The sequence below is a fragment of the Typopeltis vanoorti genome, chromosome 7 (genome assembly GCF_054136105.1).
Source record: "Typopeltis vanoorti isolate ZY-2024b chromosome 7, IOZ_Tvanoo_1.0, whole genome shotgun sequence".
NCBI classification, from domain to species: domain Eukaryota; kingdom Metazoa; phylum Arthropoda; class Arachnida; order Uropygi; family Thelyphonidae; genus Typopeltis; species Typopeltis vanoorti.
The window spans coordinates 94,014,506-94,038,558 of NC_143555.1; the positions used below are offsets into that span (position 1 = coordinate 94,014,506).

The 24,053-nt window shown below is 34.1% G+C and overlaps 1 protein-coding gene across 1 annotated transcript in view; it reads right to left on the reverse strand.

Moving 5' to 3' along the window:
• Positions 1-23,272, reverse strand: part of LOC150104873 (sodium-dependent proline transporter-like) — a 104,029-nt gene extending 80,757 nt beyond the window's left edge. Inside the window, exon 1 of the mRNA XM_090396033.1 lies at positions 23,112-23,272. Within this exon, the coding sequence (XP_090252159.1) occupies positions 23,112-23,189 (78 nt within the window). The 5' untranslated portion in view covers positions 23,190-23,272. The remainder of the gene's footprint in view (positions 1-23,111) is intronic.
• Between the last annotated feature and the right edge of the window lie 781 nt (positions 23,273-24,053).

The following is a 24,053-nucleotide window of genomic DNA, read 5'->3' on the forward strand; positions in this document are numbered from 1 at the left end:
ACCACCAAGTTATGAAACTGGCATATTATTATTATTACGCTTATTTCTTATAGTCCTTATAAGGGCTGGCTTAAAGGGGCGAAGTAAGAATGCTTTTCATCTTCCCCGTTATCTGCAGAGGACAGTGTCGGGATGTAGGGATATAAGTGGTTATTGAGCTATTAAAGCTCCGATCATGGCAGGAGGGTAACAGTAATAGCCAAGCCTCAGGTAGAACTTCATTGGCTACAGCATTGCCATCCATTACCCTCAAGGGTATTAATCAACCCATCTCACAGTTGATTATTCTGTGTCGTTTTCATTTTCTCTTGGTTTCCTTACGCTTATTTTCAGAATTTTTCTCATATTCTTCATACTTGAAGATATATATATTTATTTGGTTTATATATATATAAACACAAATAAAATTTAAAATATAAATAAACATAGCTATAAACTTTATAATTTAAAAATAAATAAATATTTATTTTATAAAATATAAATAAATGTAAGAAATTTTAAACATTTCGTTAAATATATAAATAAAGTGTAAATGAGAGTTCACTTATACTAAATACAACCTTTTGACATCAGATGAGATAACGGAATTGCAAAGAAGAGTGTCTACGTGGTCTCTGATGAAAGCCAGAAAATCGAAACATCTACCCGGCCAGTGAAACTTTAATCAATAGTACTAACAAAAAGTGAAGAACCTACTTAGCTCAGTCGGTATAGACGAAGCCCTTTGGTCGTAAAGACCTGGGTTCAATTCCCGTCCAAGACCTGAGGAACCTTTATCTGTTCTTTCGACTAAAGGTGAGTTAGCCGGTCTCATACGGGGGTAGGGGTTTTTTCACCTTGAACACGCGGATCTACAGACATAGGGCCAGCCACCTTATGAACTCCTGGACTGAATTCGTGTCTTTTAAGTAGTGCCATGCCAGAGAACTCTAATGCCAATGGTTTTATTCTTATAAGCTCTCTTAAGGTCAATTTTGAATCTTTCAGCTAATTTAATATTTGGCAATGATGGACTTATAATATCCTTTTCAGACATTTCCAAATTGAACTCTTGCAGGAACATTCTTACCATTAAATAAAACCTAACACTTAGGATGTTTCAAATTAGAGACGATAAAAACTGTTTACAAAATACAAAATAAAATTGAACGATCAAAGAAAAGAAACTTTTAAAAAATGTCAATTGAAATATCCGTTTAAAAAATAACTTTAATTTCAATAATTTCGGGAAATGGTGGTTATATCCTATGACATCATAAGCCTAAGTTATAAATATACCGGAATAGACTAGGAAATCTAAAACGTCACACATTACATGCGTTAAGACAAATATAGCGTTTCCATTTTCAGCAAACTTGCTAATAATGATTGAAATGATAACAATACTTTGCTTTCTGTTCTCTAGCCACGTTCACGTAGCATAAAAAGGTCAAAAGTCACGCTTTAACCTGCCTTCTGAAATCGATACGAACAGTGATATGATACACGAAGAATTTAGCTTGTCAGGAACAGAAATTACTTCTGAATAATGACGTCTAAGGTGTAAGCAAGAAAGGAACAGACTATGGCTTTGAAGAGATTTCTGATGTTTTGATTTTAAAATGTTTGTAAACAAAACTAAAATAATTTGTTGTGGTAAATTATTTACCACAGACGAGATGGGAATAGGTTTTTTTTTTGTTATAAAAATACATCCCTAAAGTAGCTATAATTATCCAACTATAATTATTAACTGAAGATTCTCAAATTAGCTGCTGGGGGGTTTAAGTGTATTGATGTTTGCAAAACATATAAAGAAAAAAATAACTTCTCTTCCTAAACTTTATTATTTTTATATATTATTGTTTTGCATTTTAAGTAAAATTTATTCTTAAAGAAATTTTTTTTTTAAATTTATTTTATAATTTTGAATTTTTTAAGCAAGCGTATTTTGTAAGTTAATGCACCATTTTATTTTAATTTAATGATAACTATAATTTATAAATACATTGAATTTTCATTGATATTCCCGTGTTGTTGCTGGGAAAAGAATAGGAGCAATGCAAATCTAAGCATGTCGTAAGAAGCGACTAAATGGACGCAGAGTTTCGAGAGTTTTGCTCTCTCAGGTTTCTTCCGGAATTTCGCTCCCGGTGAGTGGGGGGGGGGGGACTTAGATTTCGGGAGTTTTGCCTGGGTGTGCATATTGAGTCTCCTGGGAGGGTGTTCTCTGGCACGGCCCGCTGAGGGGCTTTGTCAGTGGATGCCATTCTCTGGAATATGAGTGGTTCTGCTCGGTGGCGGGGGAGCCTGTCATTGAGCGGAACCAATGCTGAGTTAGACGGTCTTTCGACCACTAAGGAGTGGTCTAGGGATCGTCCTAACTATTTTTTTGAGTTGGTTTTACTTAATTATCGCCAATGCAAATCCAAGCATGTAAGAGGCAACTAAAATGGACGCTGAGTTTCGAAAGTTAGTTCTCTCAGGTTTCTTCAGGAATTTTGCTGCCGGTGAGGGGGTTTGCCCTGGGAGAGCATTTTGAGTCTCTGGGGGGAGGGTGATCTCCGGCGTGGCCCGTGAGGGGCCTCGTCAGTGGACGCTTTTCCCTGGAATATGAGCAGTTCTGCCTCGGTGGTAAGGGGGGGGGCGTTACTGAGTGGAGCCAACGCTGAGTTGGACGATCTTTCGGCCATTATTGAGTGGTCTAGGTATCGTTCTAATTTTTATACAGGGCTTTACTTAAGTATCAGCCCCAATGTAGCTCATGCATGTCGTATGAGGCGACTAAAATGGGTATCCTGGGAGGGTAACGGATGGCAATATCGTAGCCAATGAAGTTCTAACTGAAGCTCGGCTATTGCTGTTACCCTCCTGCCATGATCGGAGCTTTATATATCTCAATAACACCCTATCCTTCACTGTCCTCTTCAGATAACGGGGAATATGAAAAGCATTCTTGCTTCGCCCATTCAGCCAGTCCTTTTAAGGACTTTTCATTGATATTGATAAACTTGAGTGTGGATAGATACACCATCACCAAAGAAAATGGATCTGTTAGGTCTGGCTCATACTGATGACTCTATGTGCAGAGAGAGAGAAGCGACCGCTGAGTTTCTTGTCCTGGAGTGATGAGTTTCGTGGTGATCATTTAGGGACACTTAATGAGATTCAGTGTCCGCGCGGTTAGCCTAGTGGCTTTGCGCTTCGCAACCATATGCCTGGGGAAGGAGTGTACTAGGTTCGATTCCCGTCCACGACGTGAGGAGCTTAAGGATCTTCCTCAGCCATAGCCAAGTTAGCCGGTCTTGGGCGTGGGCAGCAGGGTTTTTTCCGCCAGTTTATCTGGGGTTTTTCATCCCGCAAGCAGGCAAACCGGCCCCGTGAACACATATATATATATATATATATGTGTTCATATATATATATATATATATATGAACACATATATATATATATATATATATATATATATATATATATATATATATATATATATATATATATATATATATATATATATATATTAATTAGTGATAGCCTTGGGCCATCTATATCTGATTGGTACCAGCAGTGGAGATGGAACTGCCCACTCAGTCTCTAAAAGTTAGATAGGGCTAAATGGCCTCGCCTACTCCTCGTATACATGAATAAAAAAAAAAGGCGTTAGCTGATTTATATATACAGGGTGTCCCAAAATTCACGCAAGATTTAAATTTAGCACCATTTGTGCGGTAAAGTGTTGCCAACGAGAAAAAAAAGACAGCGTGACAGCTGACAGTTCAGGGTTATTAAAAATGACCACACACAGCGAAGAGAGTTCGTTGAATGGATTATGGAACAACAACAAGTGGATGCTTATTTTTCGAACAAAATCATCTTCAGCGATGAGGCTCATTTTTATCTTGATGGCTTCGTTAATCGACAAAATTGTTGCATTTGGGGTTCAGAAAATCCACGAGTGATTGTTGAGAAACAAATGCATCCACAACGTGTCACTGTTTGGTGCGGATTTTGGGCTGGAGGCATCATCGGTCCATTCTTCTTCGAAAATGCGGCTGGTAAGGCAATAACAGTTAATGGTGCTCGCTATCGCGACATGATAATCCAGTTTTTTGTGCCTAAATTGCAAGATATGGACGTGGACGACATGTGGTTTCAAGAAGACGGTGCCACATGCCATACAGCTCGAGAAACAATTCAATTACTGCATGAGTCATTTTCTGGTCGTGTAATTTCCCGTTTTGGTGATCAGAATTGGCCGCCCAGATCATGTGACTTAACGCCGTTGGACTTTTTTCTTTGGGGTTTTTTGAAGTCTAAGGTTCATGCCAACAAGCCCACGACCACCCACGCCTTGAAGGAGGAAATTGAGCTCTGTATCAACGAAATTCAGCCACATTTATGCAAAACGGCCATGGAAAATTTCGACAAAAGAGTGCGTATGTGCCAGCAAAGCCGTGGAGGCCATTTACCCGATATGCTATTCCATGCATAACCCTATACTGTATACTTTATGAATCAATAAGAAATTACAATTTTTAATTAAAAACATGCGTTTTCTATCAAAATTACTTCTTGCGTGAATTTTGGGACACCCTGTATATGTATATATATAAGAGAGAGCGTTTTCTCCATTTTTTACTCATTATATTTTACTAACACCGTTGTAACTATATGGAAAGCACGGGCTTCAAATCATATAGCATTTATTTTAAATAAATACTTCCTTAGATATTTCCTGCTTTTTTTTTCTCTCAATTATTTGTTCTTGTGGGAGATGGTGCCAGAGTAGTATCATTCATATAACTGACTAACAAATTTTTTAGAATTGAGGTCCAGATGCTTTAGCTGACCTCAGAACAAATGTATTGGGAATTATATGGATTCTTGGGCCATGAAAATACGGACTTGGATACAAACGCTGCCCTTCACGAACATTAAAAGTAGCTGGGGCAAGCATTTCACCGGTACTTGGCTCGGAGAATTGCCTATGGACACGTCGTGGTGAAATAAAAACTTCATATCGCCATAGACCACGTGACAAATACTACGACGTATGCCATAGCAGGACCCTTTTTAACCATTGTACACCAATGCAATATATTTGCTAGAGATCCAAAAAAATACTTTGGATCTCTACGAAATGCAGACATTTTCGGAGTTGGTTACATTTACATTTTCCTTCACCGATGAGCAAAAACCTGAAATATTTAATTTTTCTCAAATCATGTTAAACTATCGTATCTGTAAATTACTGAAAAACACATTTGCTCACAGATGAGAACAAACTATACCGTAGAATTAAAAACTATTTCCTTGCCTATTTGGAGCGTTTATAAATAGCATATATTTTATAGGGCTTTATCATTGCACACTTTGATATGATTGGGTTCTCATTATAAATAATTTCGTATGGAATTAGCCTGATAAACCAGAGCAGGAAAAGTGAATATTGAGTCTTTCCCCGGTCCATTAGGGGCCACTTCACCAGAGCCAGTTCTTCCTCCATTTTGTTTCTCTGATTTTTCAATTTTTTTTATAGTCATAAACTCTATTTATCCGTTTACATGGTTTTATTTCCTGGTTTTAATATATATATATATATATATATATATATATATATGGAGTGGAGTAGGAGATTGGTGTGGTGTAGAGTACTCTTCTGTGATGAGCTCTTAAACTCATTGGAGGTGTATTTGTGATTGAGTGAAACGAAATCCCGCTACCTGTGCAATGAGACTAGATAACTCACTTTAACTAAAAAAAAAAAAAACACTGATAAAAGTATTCCTCGCATTCTAGGCGGGATTCGAAAATCCAGATCTTTTGACCAAAGGAAAAAGTTGTAACGTCCTTGAGACCAATTTGAAGGGAAAGATAATGAAGAACCTCATAGCAAACTCTTACTACTGTTTACTAATATGCTTCGCTTAGGAATTATATTATAAATATAATTGTAATAAGATTCTGAGATTTATCCTAAATCCAGTGTAATAATTAAATAACGGGTAATCTACTTCGTTTAGTTGCAGAATCTGCTGCGATCGATTAGCAGCCTGTCTATGATCCGGGTAGTCAATACGTTGTGCTAAGAATCGCAGTATATCTGATGAAAGTTTGGGATTTATTTCAACTACTCGAACTACGTAGATATCAGATGCAAAGAAGTGTGTGTGTGTGTGTGTGTGTGTGTGTGTGTGTGTGTGTGTGTGTGTGTGTGTGTGTGTGTGTGTGTGTGTGTGTGTGTGTGTGTGTGTGTGTGTGTGTGTGTGTGTGTGTGTGTGTGTGTGTGTGTGTGTGTGTGTGTGTGTGTGTGTGTGTGTGTGTGTGTGTGTGTGTGTGTGTGTGTGTTACTGGATGAGGCGTTTTCACTGAAGTAAAAAAACGAATAATAAAATGTACTACTATATTTTTAGTCGGGCGCAGTGTTGTCCTAGACATCGGCAGGCATAGCAATGTCCTACTGCGTTCCATGCCAAAATATGATATAAGACTAATAATAATTCTAGAATTCGATCATTAATCTGTGACGAAAAAACAAAAATAGTCCAAAACATGTATCCTAAATTCTCCCGAAAGCAATTTTAAAAAAAGAAAAAGCAATATTCTACTCTATGGTTAACACAATTCATTCAAAAATATTGCTAATTTACCGCATGCTATGATTGTTGCCAGAAATCCAGAATATTAGTAGACATCAGATTGATGGGGATGATAATCACTAACTTGATAAATAATAATTGAAGTATCAGTACGTTTAATAAGCCTGGAATGAGTGTTCTCTCATTGCAACATGAAACTCCATTCTATACGTGTATATTTATGTTACAAGGTTAAATGATTAGACAACTCATCCAGAATAGCTTCAAAGAAAACAATCCCTTTATCAACTACGTGCTATTGGCTAATAGTAGATATTATCATAGCAGTATGGTGAGTACTTACAAGGTTTTTCATCTTGCAACAATTTTGCACGCAAAAAAAAAACTCCAATTTTTTTCACTAATATGAGACCGAGTTAATCCACCTTCAGATGAAAAGTCCTCATTAATGTTTGTCTTGTAGACGATTGAAATCTAGGTCTATCTAACTAAACGGTATTGTCGATACTGCTGAGCTAAGGAGCTCCAGAAACAGAGTAAACTTATATTAAGAAGCGATCTCAGGTAGTTGCAATGGATATTGCAATCACCATAAAAATATATCCATTGTTTATGCAACTGCAGAGAATGTGGGTTCAGACTGAGTTTCAGATATCTCTACTACTATTGTGCAATAATTTGTTAATGTCGTCATAACAAGCATATAATTCAATGACATTTCTTCAAGCGCAGAAGCTTTGACACACAAATTTCGATTTCATTCAGCGCGCATTTATATACAGCTTCTTTCTTTCTTTTTTTCCTAGCCTCCCGTTCTTTCAATCTTTCATTTTTATTGAGTGTTTCTCTCTTGTTTCCCTTCTGTTTTCTTAATACATCTTATTTAGACTGTAATCATTTGGAAAATAAGACCTACATTTACTCTCTCTCTGAGCATATTCTTCATCCAATTATAAAATAAACAAACATATGCAGATAGAGCGGACAGACTTTTTTGTTTTATTTGCAGTCACTTCCGGCGCTATGTTGACGCATTGGTGAGAAAAGAGGTCATTGCACTAACTTGACTTCGTTAACACACTGAAACATAATTAATATGGAAATAATCGATTGCTTTATGATGTATCCATATCCGAAGATGATGAAATAAATACTGAGTTGAATTACTAAATGAATCATACTGACTCTTATGTTCTTGTCATTACGTTGTTCGTACACACGTGTGCGCAAACATATCTCTAGAGTCGAAGTGTGTGCGTGCGTGCCTCTAAGGATGTGTTCACCTCTAGACTCTAGAGTCAACTGCACGTTTGCATACTGTTATGGCGCATATCAAACTCCGAAAGGGATGTTATCATACGACGTCATATCAATGGTCACATCAGTTTATATCAATGGTGAACTACTGTATCACCGAAAATCAAATGTTGGTAGTATTATTAGCCAGTAGAAATACGAGGGTGATTAATCAGCTACAAATGCTCAGGATAACTCAGGAAACTAACATCAAGCGATCAAATGTATTCGATAAGGAAATCACAGCAATCTGATGAGACAACCAAAAGTTCAAAGTTCAAAGAATTGAAAGCATTTCCGTTAAGTAGCAATAGTAATAGTAAAGAGCTATGCAGTCTTGATTTCTACAGAAGAGTAACTGCACATAACCCAAACATCGATCATTGAATCAACAGCGCAGACTACACGGATGCAATGAACATTGTCACTGAGCCGTAGGGTGTTAAAAACTCCTTGATACGAAGCAAACAATCCATGCACACTGGCAGTGGAAGATGCGTAGGGTAAGCCTTATACATTATCCCAGCTATGAAGTTTCGGTAAAGTGCAATGATGTGTAAAATGATTCCTCCTGATAACTCAGACCTTTGGTTGTAGTTGAAGGAATGAACACCAACATAGATTTTCTTGTGAATCCCACCGAATAAAGATGATTAAACCTCTAACTACGTGTGAATGCTGGGTTAGAGAATCTAGAAACTTTGTCTTCAAAGTTTCTAGATTGAAAGATTCCTGGTATGGAACCTTTAGAACGTTGAGGTTAACAATAACCTCAAGCTCAGAATAGTGGTATCATACCGGCAAATTATTTTTCGTTCACTACCTAAACACTTCTGGATAATGCACTGCTTTGTACATTGTCATTTATGGTACAGACTTGCACCACCGGTGAGTCAAACGACGGTACATGGATCGGTGGCCATACTGAAGTAGGAATAATCTAAAAAAAAGTGTTATAAGATCAAAAAGAGGAGCTAAGCTATAGAGCTGTATATAACTGAGAAGTCTGAAATATATTGCTGTCCTTGTAGCTCTCGTAGTATACTTATATCTCTAGTAGACGTAATGTTCATTTTATACACACAACCATCCACGCATACCCATATTTGCCATCTTTTATGCATTTCATTCTTCGATTTTGAATTTCAAATATATTATCATATCACTAAACATCTAACTTTGACATCTTGTATAGTTCGCCAACTTCTTACAAGTACATTTATCACATTATTCATCTAATTTTTTAACTTCTTCGGATCAAGGACACGAGGAGCAGTATAGCATAGTACACGTCATTAAGGCTTTCTAGAATAAGGCAGTTACAGGGTTTTTCTTTCGTAAGAATGTTTTTCCTTGTAAAACAGATGAACCGCTCAGAATGCGATTAACCCTTTAATCATAGCATTTTTATACGATTTATGATTGTATATAAGAGGATATCTGTGGAGTTGAAAAACAGCAGAGATAATGCTTAATTAAGAGCAAAACGTATAACATCGTTTAGTAAATAATCTGCATATTTTTAATTCGATTCGTAACTGTGTGAAGTTTTATTTGAGTTCAAGAAATTCTGATTGATTTTGCTAAATAAATCTATTCAAGTATTCGATGTATTTCATTGACTGAGCTGCATGCCCCATCACTACTAATGTGCATATTATTTCATGACAGAAGTAACAAAGCTTTTCTTTTAATATCCATTTATATAAAAATTATTATAACTTTTTATTGGTGGCTATGACGATATGGGTGTTTATGATATAATTTCATGACAGAAATAACATACTGGCTTAAAGGGGCGAAGCAATATTGCTTTTCATATTCCCCGTTGTCTGTAGAGGACAGTGTAAGGAGAAGTTGTTATTCAGCTATAAAGCTGTGATCATGGCAAGAGGGTAACAGCAATAGCAGAGCCTCAGTTAGAACTTCATTGGCTACAGCATTGCCATACATTACCCTCCAAGGGTACCAATTTTAGTCGCCTCGTACGACATGCATTAGCTACATTGGTGCTATTCTTATCCCGGCAACCACACGGGGATATAACAAAGCTTTTCTTTTAATATCCATTTATATAAAAAATTATTATAATTTTTATTGGTGTCTGTGATAGTTTTATAAAAATTTTAAATTAATTAAAATTGAATTTTAAAATGCTATTATTTATTTTATAAATAAACTTACAAATTTTTTGTATAGATTAATATGAAAAATATTAAAAAGAAAACTTTATATATAAAATAGAAGTGTTAAGAAATTCTAAGAACACTGATTGAATACTTGACAACAGAAATGGATTATGAAAGGGATGAGATTGCATTAAGTGTGGCTTTCGGAGACTTGTAAGTAGAGTCAGGAAGTTGATAGAAAACAATGAATTGTGTTAAAGAAAGTGAATAAATGAGAAAGATAATAAATAGGAGAAGAGAAAGGTGAGTTTCTATTGAAGAGGGATTTATTGTTGACTTGAAAGAGGCCTCTTTGCTAAGCATTGTATAGGACATTAGTAGGGAAGGCAGAACATTATGCTTATTTGGAATTATATATTCATGGTCTATTTATTATTATTGGATGTCATTGTTAGATTTCGTAATGAAAATCATTTGAAGCGGAAAATATCTGTGAGTTTCATACAGTTAGTAGACATGAAAAGAAAAGATTTTAATTAATAATACGAGGTGTGATTTTTGGAAGAGTTGTAATTTGAAGAGATTTTGGATGATTGATTCCGATAGGATTGGATGTAATTAAGGCCGGAGCAATTTCGAGTATCAGGTCATTGTAGTATGTCAGTTAACATATGTTCTTTCCAGTTTACGTGTTTGTAGGATAAAAAAAAAGGTCCGAGCTTCTGAAGACTCTATAGACTTCCATATGAGACACATAACAACAACGCACCATAATGTTATGGTTGAAAAGACCCTTAGAAGGGCTTTTTCTAACAGAAGGTCAGATGTAGTACGAAAGAGTTACGTTTTTGATAGTGGAAATATTGAAAATTAAAAAAAATTCATAGAGCCATTATGCCTTCGTTTAGTGAGGTTTGGGATTATCTGGACTGAAATTGTCCGACAAAGATCTGCTCAGGTGGGTGAGAAACATTGTGAAAGATATCTGTTTTTTAGAAGAGTAATGTAAGATCACGAACCATAGCATTGTGACTACCCCCCCCCCTGCAACCAGATTGCACGAGTGGTCTGAAATTGGCCAGTGGTGACAGTTATCTAGTATGCGGATTGTTCTCATGGACATCACTGGATCCTCTCATTCCCATTAACACACCATCACTGCTAATTCTCATCTGGGGGTTGTGTTCGCACCATGCATTGCACTATATGGTGACAATGTGGGTAGATGGATTATGGACTCTTCTGCCGTGTCACAAGGCTCGTATTATGCAAGCCCGAGTGAGAGCACAGGAATGCTTGATTATGCTTATAGAACCATATTCAGGTATCCAAATTCTTTCCAGGCCGTCTAATTTTCCTGATTTTCTGTAGCATATCCATAATGTTTACGGTGAACAGAGAGGAGAATGAGTCCTGTATCCTGTGCTGTCCAACTCAACGCAAAGAAATCAGAAAGTTATTTTGTGGTGAGTTCGTTACATCACGTGTGGTCTGAAAGACGCGCAAATAAAGTATCTTTAAATCGAGAATTTAAAACTGACGCCATAAATTCTGAAGGATATCCATAGGATAAATGAGATAACAATGTGGTGTGGTGTTTTCTGAAGTAGACCTATACTTGATTTTCAACACCGTAGAAAACTTTCTTTCGACGTACGGCAGTGAGTGATTGCTGAACACCCACAACAGTACTTGATAATGAATAATACAAGGTCAGTCTTTCTCGATGCGATCTTAGTGCTACTGCTGATAACCAAAACTTTTTTTTCTTTAAGGCAGTCTCTACAACTTTGCATACAACTATTGAAGCGTGCATCTGGGTGGTAGAAACATTGAGTAACACGAGTCAAAGTTTCTATATCCTGATAGCCTGCTCTGTAGTTTTTGTCATCACTTCTTTCACGAGCTGCAGTAGGCAGGTTATCGATTCTGTTCTTGATTAAATCTGTATATTCAACTCTAGGCAAGAGTGAGTCCCATCAGTTATCTATTGATGTTGGGAGGGAATATTTTTAGGTTCTTGAAATGCAACTCCTTCGATGAATGGTGTATGGTGTATGTTACACCATACACCCTTCGATGAATGGTGTAGCATTAAAGTTCATCTCTTTTGTTCAACCGAGGCAGTCGTAATCAGTGTCCGTATATTCAACTCTAGGCAAGAGTGAGTCCCATCCGTTATCTATTGATGTTGGGAGGGAATATTTTTAGATTCTTGAAATGCAACTCCTTCGATGAATGGTGTATGGTGTAACATACACCATACACCCTTCGATGAATGGTTTAGCATTAAAGTTCATCTCTTTTGTTCAACCGAGGCAGTCGTAATCAGTGTCCTTTCATCAAGCAATCATCCAGGGGTACATCTATAATTACTCTTAATACACGAAGTCGTAGAGGCAATAAGTTCTAATTCTGAAGTGTAGAGAAAACGTTTCTTTAATCCAGATATACGTAATCTAGGCAATAACCATCGCAACAAGCAAATCCCAAGACCTCCATGGATTACAGCGGCATGGAAAAATGCTAATGGAAAATCATAAGGAAGACATAACCAAGAACGGATTACTGGGCGAACGGTTACGGATACTTTACTTAGGATTAACCTATGGTAGAGTCTAGGAAGAAGGAAGTGCTTCAGAATGAACAGCCGCTGTTGAGTTTAAGTAGAGCTTTTCCAAGAGAAGAGTCATAATATCCTAGAGCGGATGGGAAAGTGGAGCGGCTTGTCGGAGAAAAGAGAATACCAAGCTATAGTCATTCCTCCAGAACCGAGACTAATGCAAGGATATGCTGCGCATAGAAAGTTCTCAATTTCAAGAAACAAGAGAAAGCACTTAACTTTGTATATTTGTATATGCTTGCATTATACTTGTATGAGTATTGGATGAGCTAAGGTTTATATGCTCGTGGAACCCTGCTCTGACAGAAACTAAACAAAGCCCAAGAACGACTTCATATACTGAATAAGATCCTCTGCTAGAGATTTTTGATTTTTTTTTTTTTTTTTTTTTTGCGGAACACTTCAACTGCACAAAAAAAAAGTTGGAAGTATCAATATCGAAACGAAACAGTGAACTCAAAGTAGATCGAAGTGAAAATAACACAGAATTAACAATAAACAAAAATAAAGTCCTCTTCAAAATAAATTATAAACCCTCTTCAACATTACTTAAAAACTTCTCTCTTCTTATATCCCCCTTGTCTTAGCCTTTTCCACCCCTTCTCCAAATTCCTTTCACCAATTTTCCAGAACCCCCTGCACCACTCCAAGCATTCGTTAATAATTTTTGTCTTTAATATTAATTCCTGAGCTTCTTCGTTCATCTTCCTGAATCGTTGACATCTCTACTCCATATATTAAAAACAAATTTCTATTTCTGTTATAAGATTAAATGCAATTAACAAATCTTGATTCACAATATCTTAATTCGTACTCATTATGTTTCTCTTTCTTCCTTCCTATCATAACAACATTAGCCTATAAATATTGGGAGGAGGGAGTCATCAACTAGTCCAAAAGAGGATGTTTGAATTAAATCGATAAAATGTTTGGAACTGTTACAGTAATGGCTTTTATTTCTCCTCTAATATAATGGTATTTATATTGGTACTTATATTTAAAATGTTAGGGAAAAAACACTTCTTTACGGAGGTGGTAGCGTTTTACCTCATGGAAAATCAGTTTTTTTTTCATCCCGCATACAGGTAAACCGGCCAGAAGAACACACGCAATTTACATAGAAAGTACACTTATGAGCATAGAGCTAACCACCTTATCCTGGAATCATGGTCACAAAATCCAACGATACCTTGGAAGGTTAATATGTGATTAAGAGCCGATTAAGAACTGTAGAAGAAGAAGAAGAAATCTTTAGCCCACCCATAGTACTAGACGACGGCAACCTTTCGCGGCTGGGAGTCATAAAAAAAATACCATGAGTTTTCGCAACAGCTATGTCGAAAAGAAATATTTATGAAAACTGCTCTGAGATAAACCAGTTTCAAAAAGTATTTGAACATAGTCCATCCATACATTTTTATATTCGTAAATGAGACTGTATTGATATTTTTTATCCTCCGTAATTGTTAACTATAATCTTAGCTCAGTGTTGTAATTGTTCCTTTGTAGGTGCATTCAGAAAACATGTATAATTCTTACATAGGCGCTTCAATTCACAGCTTTATTGCTTCTTATATTAACATATCGCAAAGTCAATAGAAGCAGCAAGCCAATATCCTGGCAACATAGCTCAACTCTCTCTCTCTCTCTCTCTTTCTATCTATCTTGATGAATCAATTGAAGTCTGCAGAGTGGCTGTCGCTTCTTCTATATATACATATTTATTCTCTTTATACATATATATATATATATTACATTATTAGAGAAAAAATATATATATATATATACTCAAGAAGTTCTAAATCTTCTTCAGAAGAAACTATCCAAGAAATTTTTTCCTTACTTTCTCACTGTGTGAACTCAGGATTCTTCAAATACGACAACAAGATTTATAAACAAAACTCGGGTTTAGCTATGGGCAGTCCGCTCTCTCCGATTCTTGCTGATATATTTCTTAAGGATTTTGAAGAAAAAGCAATTAATTCCTCGACTCTTAAACCTAAAGTATGGTATCGTTATATTGACGATGTATTTCTCATCTATGAACACGGTGTCAACAACCTCAATTTTTTTCTGGACCACCTCAACAAGTTTCATCAGAAAATCAATTTCACCTTGAACTGGAATCCGACGACTGTCTTCCCTTTCTGGACTTAAAACTTACGAGATGCGCTGAAAATATCAAAATCTTCATTTTTGGAAAACCCACTCACACAGACACCTTTATGCTTCTTCCCATCACTACCTTCCACAAAAGTTTGGTATTATTTCAACTCTGGCACATCGAGCCAGATCTTTATTAACAGATGAAACAGAAATTGAACATGAACTCAATTTTCTTAGAAAGTCTTTTGTTAACAATGGATTCTCTCTTAAAAAGATTAATAAATTTCTCTCTGTCCACCGCTCAACTGCTTTTGAAGATTCTTCTCCACCAAGAGCTTTTATTTCGTTACCATAGATCAGCTCTCTCTCCCCAAAATTAGCCAAAATGCTTCAGAAATTCAACATTAGGACTTGCTTTATTACATTTCCTAAACTTCGCTCCATACTAAGTAGATGCTAAAATGAAACATCTTCCTACTTAGTATCCAGGTGTCTACAAGATTTTGTGTGATTGTGGCAAACCATACTACGGTCAGACAGCTAAATCCATCCTTTTACGCATGGAAGAACACCAAAGAGACATTTTCTACAACAGAACCTGGGCCAGCGCTCTCTCTCTCTCTAGCCACGTTCTCTTCTCTATCAACTCGGATGAAGGCCGCCAACACCTCGTAGACTGGCCACAAACTTCTAATATCCATGTATGCTATGATGAACTTGAAAGAAGAATAATTGAATCTAGAGAAATATCGCTTGATTCATCTCATATTAATAAGAGCCTTAGCTACAATATTTCTGATGCACACATTGCCACTGTCCAATACTGGCGCACTCGTGTCAGCTCACGCACGTAGTCAACTTCAGTTGGAACTCAAGCACGCCTTCCTGTTTTTAAATGTACTTGTGAGTTTTATACTAGATCTGTTAATGTATTTTATCATGTCTGTTATTTTTTATGTAATTCTTTGCCTGTGATACCTGAAGAAGTTGAATTTCAACGAAACTAGTCGTATCTTAACATTAAACTTTTCTTTCTCGATATAGAGTCATTTAAATTCATTTATATATATATATATATATATATATATATATATATATATATATATTTATATATATATATATATATATTGTACATTGTACATTTTATATATTATACATTGTAGTTGTATTTTGTAGTTTCAAAATACAACTACAACGTTTTCATGCTAATTATGTATAGAGACTGTCTATGTTGTTATTCATAGTCTTTTAATCTTCAATGTTTAGTGTTTTTTCTTTCTTTTATAATGTCACCTGAAGAAGGCTGTTACAGGCCGAAACTAGTAGTGTTTTTATATTAAAACCTTTTTACTTAAATCTCGGTTTATATATATATATATATTTTTTTTTTTCATAATTGATTTTTACTCGGTAAAGCTTTAATGACTGATACCGAGAGATAAAAAGATGACGTGATATATTTGAAAATATACTACTAGTACACTAGTTTCGTTGAATTGATCAACATCTTCAGGTATCACAATCAAAGAAGTATATAAAGAATTACAGAGACTTAAAATTGTAATAATTGAACAAATACAAAAAGACAGTAGCGTGTTTGAAAACAAAATGCGAGCTTGAGTTCCAAACAAACGTATACTACGCACTGTCGCGAGTGCGCCAGTACTGAACAGAGGCAACGTGTGCGTCAGAGAGATTAAAACTCGGGCTGTTGTTGATATGAGAGGAATCTAGAGAAATTTCCCTAGATTCGACAATCTTTCTCTGGAGTTCATCATAGTACACATGGATGTTAGACTCAAACTTCTAACATTCTAACATCCATGTGTGCTATGATGAACTCGAGAGAAAGATTGTCGAATCTAGGGAAATTTCTCTAGATTCCTCTCATATCAACAACAGCTCGAGTTTTAATCTCTCTGACGCACACGTTGCCTCTGTTCAGTACTGGCGCACTCGCGACAGTGCGTAGTATACGTTTGTTTGGAACTCAAGCTCGCATTTTGTTTTCAAACACGCTACTATCTTTTTGTATTTGTTCAATTATTACAATTTTAAGTCTCTGTAATTCTTTATATACTTCTTTGATTGTGATACCTGAAGATGTTGATCAATTCAACGAAACTGGTGTACTAGTAGTATATTTTCAAATATATCATGTCATCTTTTTATCTCTCGGTATCAGTCATTAAAGCTTTTTCATATATATATATATATATATATATATATATATATATATATATATATATATATATATATATATATATATATATATATAACATTATTATAGAAATTTTAAAATGTTTTATTTATATTTATATATTTATATTATATATTATTATTATCTGTCATTGACACCACAGCGAAGTCCTATCTCACTCAGATCAAGGACAAGTAAACATCACACCCCACAAACCTATGCTACATAAAAAATATATCTACATTATAAAATAGTGTGCTAAGTTAGTTTAATTATTTAAACTTTTTGTTTAAGCTAATGTCATTAAAATTTATAAATAAAATAAAATAATAAAGAGTAAAGTTTATTTTTAACTTTTTATATTTATAAGAAAACCAAATAAAGTCGAAACTCGTCTGTGTGAAACATTTCCATGGTGGTTTAAAATAGTTCTACCACTGCGCATAGAAAAATATACATAATTACAGTATTAAATTATCTTCAAAAACAAAAGTGGAGCGATCCAAATAATAGGGAAATATGAGATTATTTTTGTGTTCAATCTCTAAAGATTTCGGACAGTGTAGCAAAAAGCATTATGGACATTAAAAAATATTTTCTTCTTATAAAGATTTTTATTGGATCATAATCACACTATAATGTTCTAGATAATGCACCACTCCTTACTATAGATCCGGATAAGACGAACTTATTTTGAATATATCAAACTGGCATCGACGAAATGGCCGACTCAGAATTTTGATATTATGCCAACAGAATGTTTGTCGACTGAGTTGAAGAGGTGTGATGATAATGGTCCTTTTAGCGAGCTTTTACTTATTTATTTTAAAAAAGTTCTGTATGATCAATGGAAGTTGTTAAATTGTTACCAATCCTTTTTTTGTTTTCCAGTTTTTTTGAGAAAAATAATATTTCCTATAATGGCTTTTACTATTCGGTCCCAAGAAAAAAAGCAGGAAAGCAGAAAGAAGTGAAGGAGAAGGATCAGTTTATTACAAACATCTGTATGAAATTAAAAAATTAAGTTAAAAACAACAAATAATATTTTTAAATAAACAAGAAAATTATATAATAAGATCATTTTCAAAACCCATTGTTATTTATTATATTTTGATATAAATAGGAGATTTCACTCAAAGTTTTATTCGCATGTATATATATATATATATATATATATATATATATATATATATATATATATATATATATATATATATATATATATATATAGCTCAATAACACCTTATCCTTACACTGTCCTCTACAGACAACGGGGAATATGAAAAGCATTCTTGCTTCGCCCCTTTAAGTCAGTCCTTATAAGGACTATATAAGTCTTATTCAAATTGACATTTAAGGATTGCTTATATTTGCAAATTGTCAACTACTCTTTCTATTTGTGAGTTCATCAATGTCATTGAGAAAGAGAGAACAATAACAACCTATTATGAAACTTAACTACCCAAATTACTGATGCTAATGCTAGTTTGGCCATATTATATTATGTAACATTTTTGATGAATTCAGCTGCTAAAATGTAACATTAGTCCATATTACATTTTATGGCTCGACCGTAATTTATTTGTTACAAAATAAATCTTTACCGTAAATTTGATAATTTGCAGTTGAAGATTTTCTGAAACCACTTCCGCATTCGATGCACAAGAACAAATTACCGACTGAATTTAGTTTCTTGATGACCTGGAAACAGCGCCGACCGGTCGCTAAGTAGGCTGCAGCATCTATCAATCGTCCTTGAACTCACCTAAGCATTGTAAGGTGAAAAAGGGAAAACACTCGTTTCTTGTGTCTCTCGCTCATTATGTTAGCCGTTTCAAGCAGTAATTCTTCTATAATAAAGGATAATTTTATGGTAGAACCGAAATCATTGTGACCAGCAATTCGTGTCCTTGTTTACCGATACAAATCACCATATCAGATGTCGTATGTGATTCCAATAATTCTTTAAATCCTTTTATAAGAAAAAAAAACACTCGTTTTTGTACTAATTTCTTAATATATTCATACTTTAATAACTATATAAACTAACATATAAACATTTTTTGCTATACTAAAAAAATAATTTTTTTTTACATTTTTTAGAAACGTTAGTTTTTTTTTTCATATTATTTTTCATTGTACAAAAATAAAACCAAACAATTTTGTCGTCACTTTAGGCCTTCAATAAACAGGGTATTAGCCTCAAACCCAAAGATGAAAATCGTCTACATAAAGTCTAGCCCTTCAGTAACCTCTGCTGCTAATTGCCAAGCGTGCACGCAAGTAGTTTATGTGAGGATAACTCGTGGCGTAGATGGTTAAAGCTTCTACTGCAAGCATCATTTGTATGGAGTAAATAAACTGAAACTTTACACACAAAAAAAAAGCTAGTATCTCCTGAGTGCAATCGATCAGCAAAAGGAAAAGGAGAGTTTGAGTTAAAAGAATCTCACTTTTTTTTTTTTTTAAATTATACCAGGAGCTAGAATTACCTTTACTAAGAGTTATCTGGATGTGGTTTCTTTTGATGTACGTCTAGGCAACGCTTGGCAAAGGTGGTTTAAGTTCCGAATGCAAACACATGGGGTAGGTTAAAATAATAAATATTTTACATCCAACTATGCAAAAATATTGATGAGTATGCTGTTTTAGATTTATTACAATTGGCGTATTAATTGTGACTAAATTTGAACAAAAGTTAAATAAACGTTCTTGTAGAAATGAACGAAATCCCAGAATCGTTGACAACCATGGTTCACTGAACGTTATAACGTCTTCAACAAACCCAGATTTTCCCTAAGTGCGTCCACGCGTCAAGTGAAGAACTTTGAATATGTAAATTTCTATGAATATATTAAGAAAGTTGTACAAAAAAATAGAATAAAATCTCTCTGCTAAAATGTTGCATCAGCGGCAAAAGAATCATAAATGTCCAGATGGGGTGTTTCAGTTTGAGGACAGGAAGGATGAAAAGTAGATGGACTTTGCCATAAGAGTCCTCTGTCGTGGTAATCCAACTATAGTCAGAGTACATAAAAAGTATTTCAGCCATCGATTTTTGTCATACAGTTGAGCGTGGAGGTCGCTGCTACACCTCGTTATTCTGTCTGCTACCTATAGATAGGATGATCCGATTCAAACCTACGTAGATTCGAAAGGAAGAATCAAATAAGTCAAATGACTGAACAGGAACCATGTTCCGGTCCCTTGAGTTAATTCCATTATGGTTATAAACTACCTCGCGTTGGCATCGCTGCAAATAATTGGCCCCTTTCACTATTACCAAATGAATCTACAGTATTAACTCCCAGGATTTTTGTCTCCAAAGGAAGAACCTATAAGATCGTGACAAAAGTGACTAAGAAGACAATTCTAATCTTCAAATTAAAAAATATATATATAATAATAAGAGCTGAAAGTCACTTTTTGGAAATGGTTTTGAATGCTTAATATTCATTACTGAACAGGAGATGTGCAACATCGTGTTCTAAAAATAAATTGCAATATACCGCTCGCCAAGAAAGTTTTCTTTGCAAGGAGTTTTTGAAAACACTTTAATAGTTGTTGCCAGTTAAGTTTTTTTAATGTTACTGCCACTGTGAAAGTTTATAAACTTTTAGTACATTGCTATCGTGTGTAAGCTATGATTTCTTTATTTTAAAGTTATTCATTTATTTATTTGCTATTTTATATCCGGGAAACTTTGATAATCCAGAATCCCTGCTTCAGAATCCAAATCTGAAACTTTTAAAGTCACTTCAGATCTCCTGTAAGCAGGGCAATGATTTCACACCGGAGGTCAATTAAATTTATCTTCCACCTAAAGACTGTTTCAGAAAGTTATGTTCTGCCATGCAGGAACTGTCTCGGTCTTCTCTATCAGCAAAGTTCCATAGAGATGATTTTTGGAGGATCTGCTGATTATTTTCACCGTATTCCTTAGAAACTGAATATAGGCAAGCCTTGTGTTGATAAAACTAATATATATATATATATATATATATATATATATATATATATCCCTGGAGCTTTTCCCACAGATATTGAAAGGATTGTGAATAGATTTTAAGCTATTGTCTTTCGGTGATGTTGCTGAAGCAATATATATATATATATATATATATATATATATATATATATATATATTGCTTCAGCAATATATTAATATATATATATTAATTTCAGCAATATATTAATATATATATTAATTTCAGCAATATATTATTATATTATTAAGTTATTAATTAAACAAAATTGAAATATATATTGCTTCAGCAATATATTAATATATATATTAATTTCATCAATATATTATTAAGTTATTATTAATTAAACAAAATTGAAATGATAACATTGCAGTACATTAATGTTTACATGCAACACGTCTTACTAGGTGAATTTATCTTAGAATATATAAATAATAAGAAGGTGTATTACGACATATTGAATAATCTCTAGGTTTTAGAGCGCTTTAAAATTATTTATTAATAAAAATATATTAGAAATACATTTTAATTATAATAGTATTCCAGTTTATAAAAATATATAGTATTTTTTCTTTTATTTAATTATATTCAACTACACAAAGCTTTCAATACACAAAAATTTATTTTCATCTACTTGGTTAAAACATGAGTTTTTGTAAATTATATATATTTCGCACACCAATGACAAAATAAATAAAACATTAAGAATGAGTTCATTACGCCATAAATCAAACCCTTGGATCGATTCTTACCTGAAAATTCTCAAGATTCTAACACACTCTTACTTACCTAGTCACATTATTGAAAAGACTAGTAATAATTATTCTTATTTGGCGTACTTTTTTTGTTTGTGATAGTATCCCTTATCATTTCACTATCCAATGTTTGGCTGTTTTACTTATTCCATCCCTTAAAATGAATATGTATCTGGATGACGTCATCAACTTTTTTTCTTTTTTTGTAAAATGCATATTATAATTATTATTAAAGCGAAGGTTTGAAGGTAAATATCCCTAATAAAGTAGGTCAAGTTATGATTGGGAGGTTTAAGCATGTGATACCGGATTAGAATAATGGGCATAATAGAAACAAGAGCGTGTTGAAATATAACTTTTAAATAGATAATTAATTCCTCTTGAATGATGAAAATATATTTATTTTGAATCTAGAAATTTTGAAATTTATATAATATAATATTAAAATAAATATACAGATTTATTTATCAAATATATATATTTATATTTATTTAAAAAATTTATATAGACAAAATTTTGAATTCAAAATAAGACGTAGTGTATAATAATATAACATAATACAAATCATGTATAATAATCATGCATACAAGTAAATCACCCAGAGAACAAACACAGTTAAAAGATAAAAATATAACTGGTGTGTGTGTGGGGGGGGGGGGGGGTGGAAATAGATGGCGTAGTGTGTAGATGCCGTGCATATGTAGGCTTTTGACTCTATTGAGGTGTCACGTAAACATAACAATAATAATAATTTTGTTAATATATGTATAATGACGTAATATAAATAAAACAATACAATTTATGCATAATATAACAGTTAAAGATTACAGTGTATTAATAATATTAGTTTTGTTTTTATGCTGAATAATATAATATATACGTAGTGTCATTTTTATATACTTTTTTGGTATGATGGACAATGAAGTAGATAAAATTCAAAAATCATACGTTAGTGTCATTTTTATTTACTTTTTTTGGTATGATGGACAATGAAGTAAATAAAATTCAAATTCAAAAATCAGTTTTCTTTTACTAGCAAAAATATCCTTTTGTTGTTCTTTATTAACTAACGTTCCTAATTTAGAAGTTCATTTCTAAACTGAAATGAACAATCACGTTCATAAATTTCAATATGTGTATATTCATTATACAAATATTAATAAGGTGTATTATTTGAATAGTCTAAAGAATCTTAAATTTGATACATTTTAAGTCAAATTATGCATATTTCACAAACTATTATCATAATAAAGCAAATTTTATTTCTATTATATTAATTATTGATCGAAATAAATGAATATAATCCAGCAGTACCGACTACTTACATTTAAGCGTAAATAGTTGTATTAATTAGTCACATCTCGATAACATATAATTTGCAAGCTGGACTGTTTACATTCCAACATAACTGTAAAAGATTTTTTAAAAATCTTACCTGAGCTTTTTCTGCTGCTGCAAGGAACTGTACACGACTACTAGCAGACTGACTGCGCGGGAAATGCTTGGCATCCATAGCTATGAGAAGCAGCACGATCTTCGAAAGAGTAAACGGAAATCTACAATGGAAGACTTGGCGTTCTTTTAATTCTTAGTCAATTTTTCGTTAATGGAAATCAATGAGCGTATAAACACAGGCACGTATTTAGGCAGAAAAATATCGTTTTTGTTTCTTCTTTTTTTTTCTTTTTCTCTATGAGTTTTAACACTTGAAATGAATGAACGACTTTCTAGTTGCAAACCTGGACAATGTTAGGTTTCGGAGCTGCAAAGCATGCATGTGTAAATACGACACACCATCTCGAATGTGATGCTCTTTAACGTAGTAAAACGTAGGGATGGTCAGCTAGGATAAATCTCATCCATTTCTGCAAGGAAATCTCTGAAATGATTTTGTTTATTTCCTCTTGTAGATCAGTAGAAACACAATCGCTATCGAAATTCAATAACTACGTACAAAATATCAGCTTCTTGTCGTTGTCATAGTGACGGGATGAAAATCTTGATGCTTCCAAAAGGTAGACGTTTGTCTCGATACCTATGAACGGAGCGTTCGCTGCGTTGTAAACAGATGCGGAGATGCGCAAAAGAGGATCTTTTACAACACACCAATAGTAAGCGTACTCTTGAACTCCATTGCGTTTTTTTTTCTCTTTCTCTCCTTTTCCACTTCTCTGTTCTTATCTGCAGGATAGGGCTGTCTCTTGGATCAATAACACTGGCAGCCTTCACGGAGAAAAGGCAAAATGATGAAGGAATGACGTCACAAGGCACGTGATCTTCTGACTCGTTTTGGAAATACCAATGATGCGCAGAACAGAGTCACGGAAAATTTTTTATTTTATTTTATTTTATTTATCCAGATACATATGGTTGTATT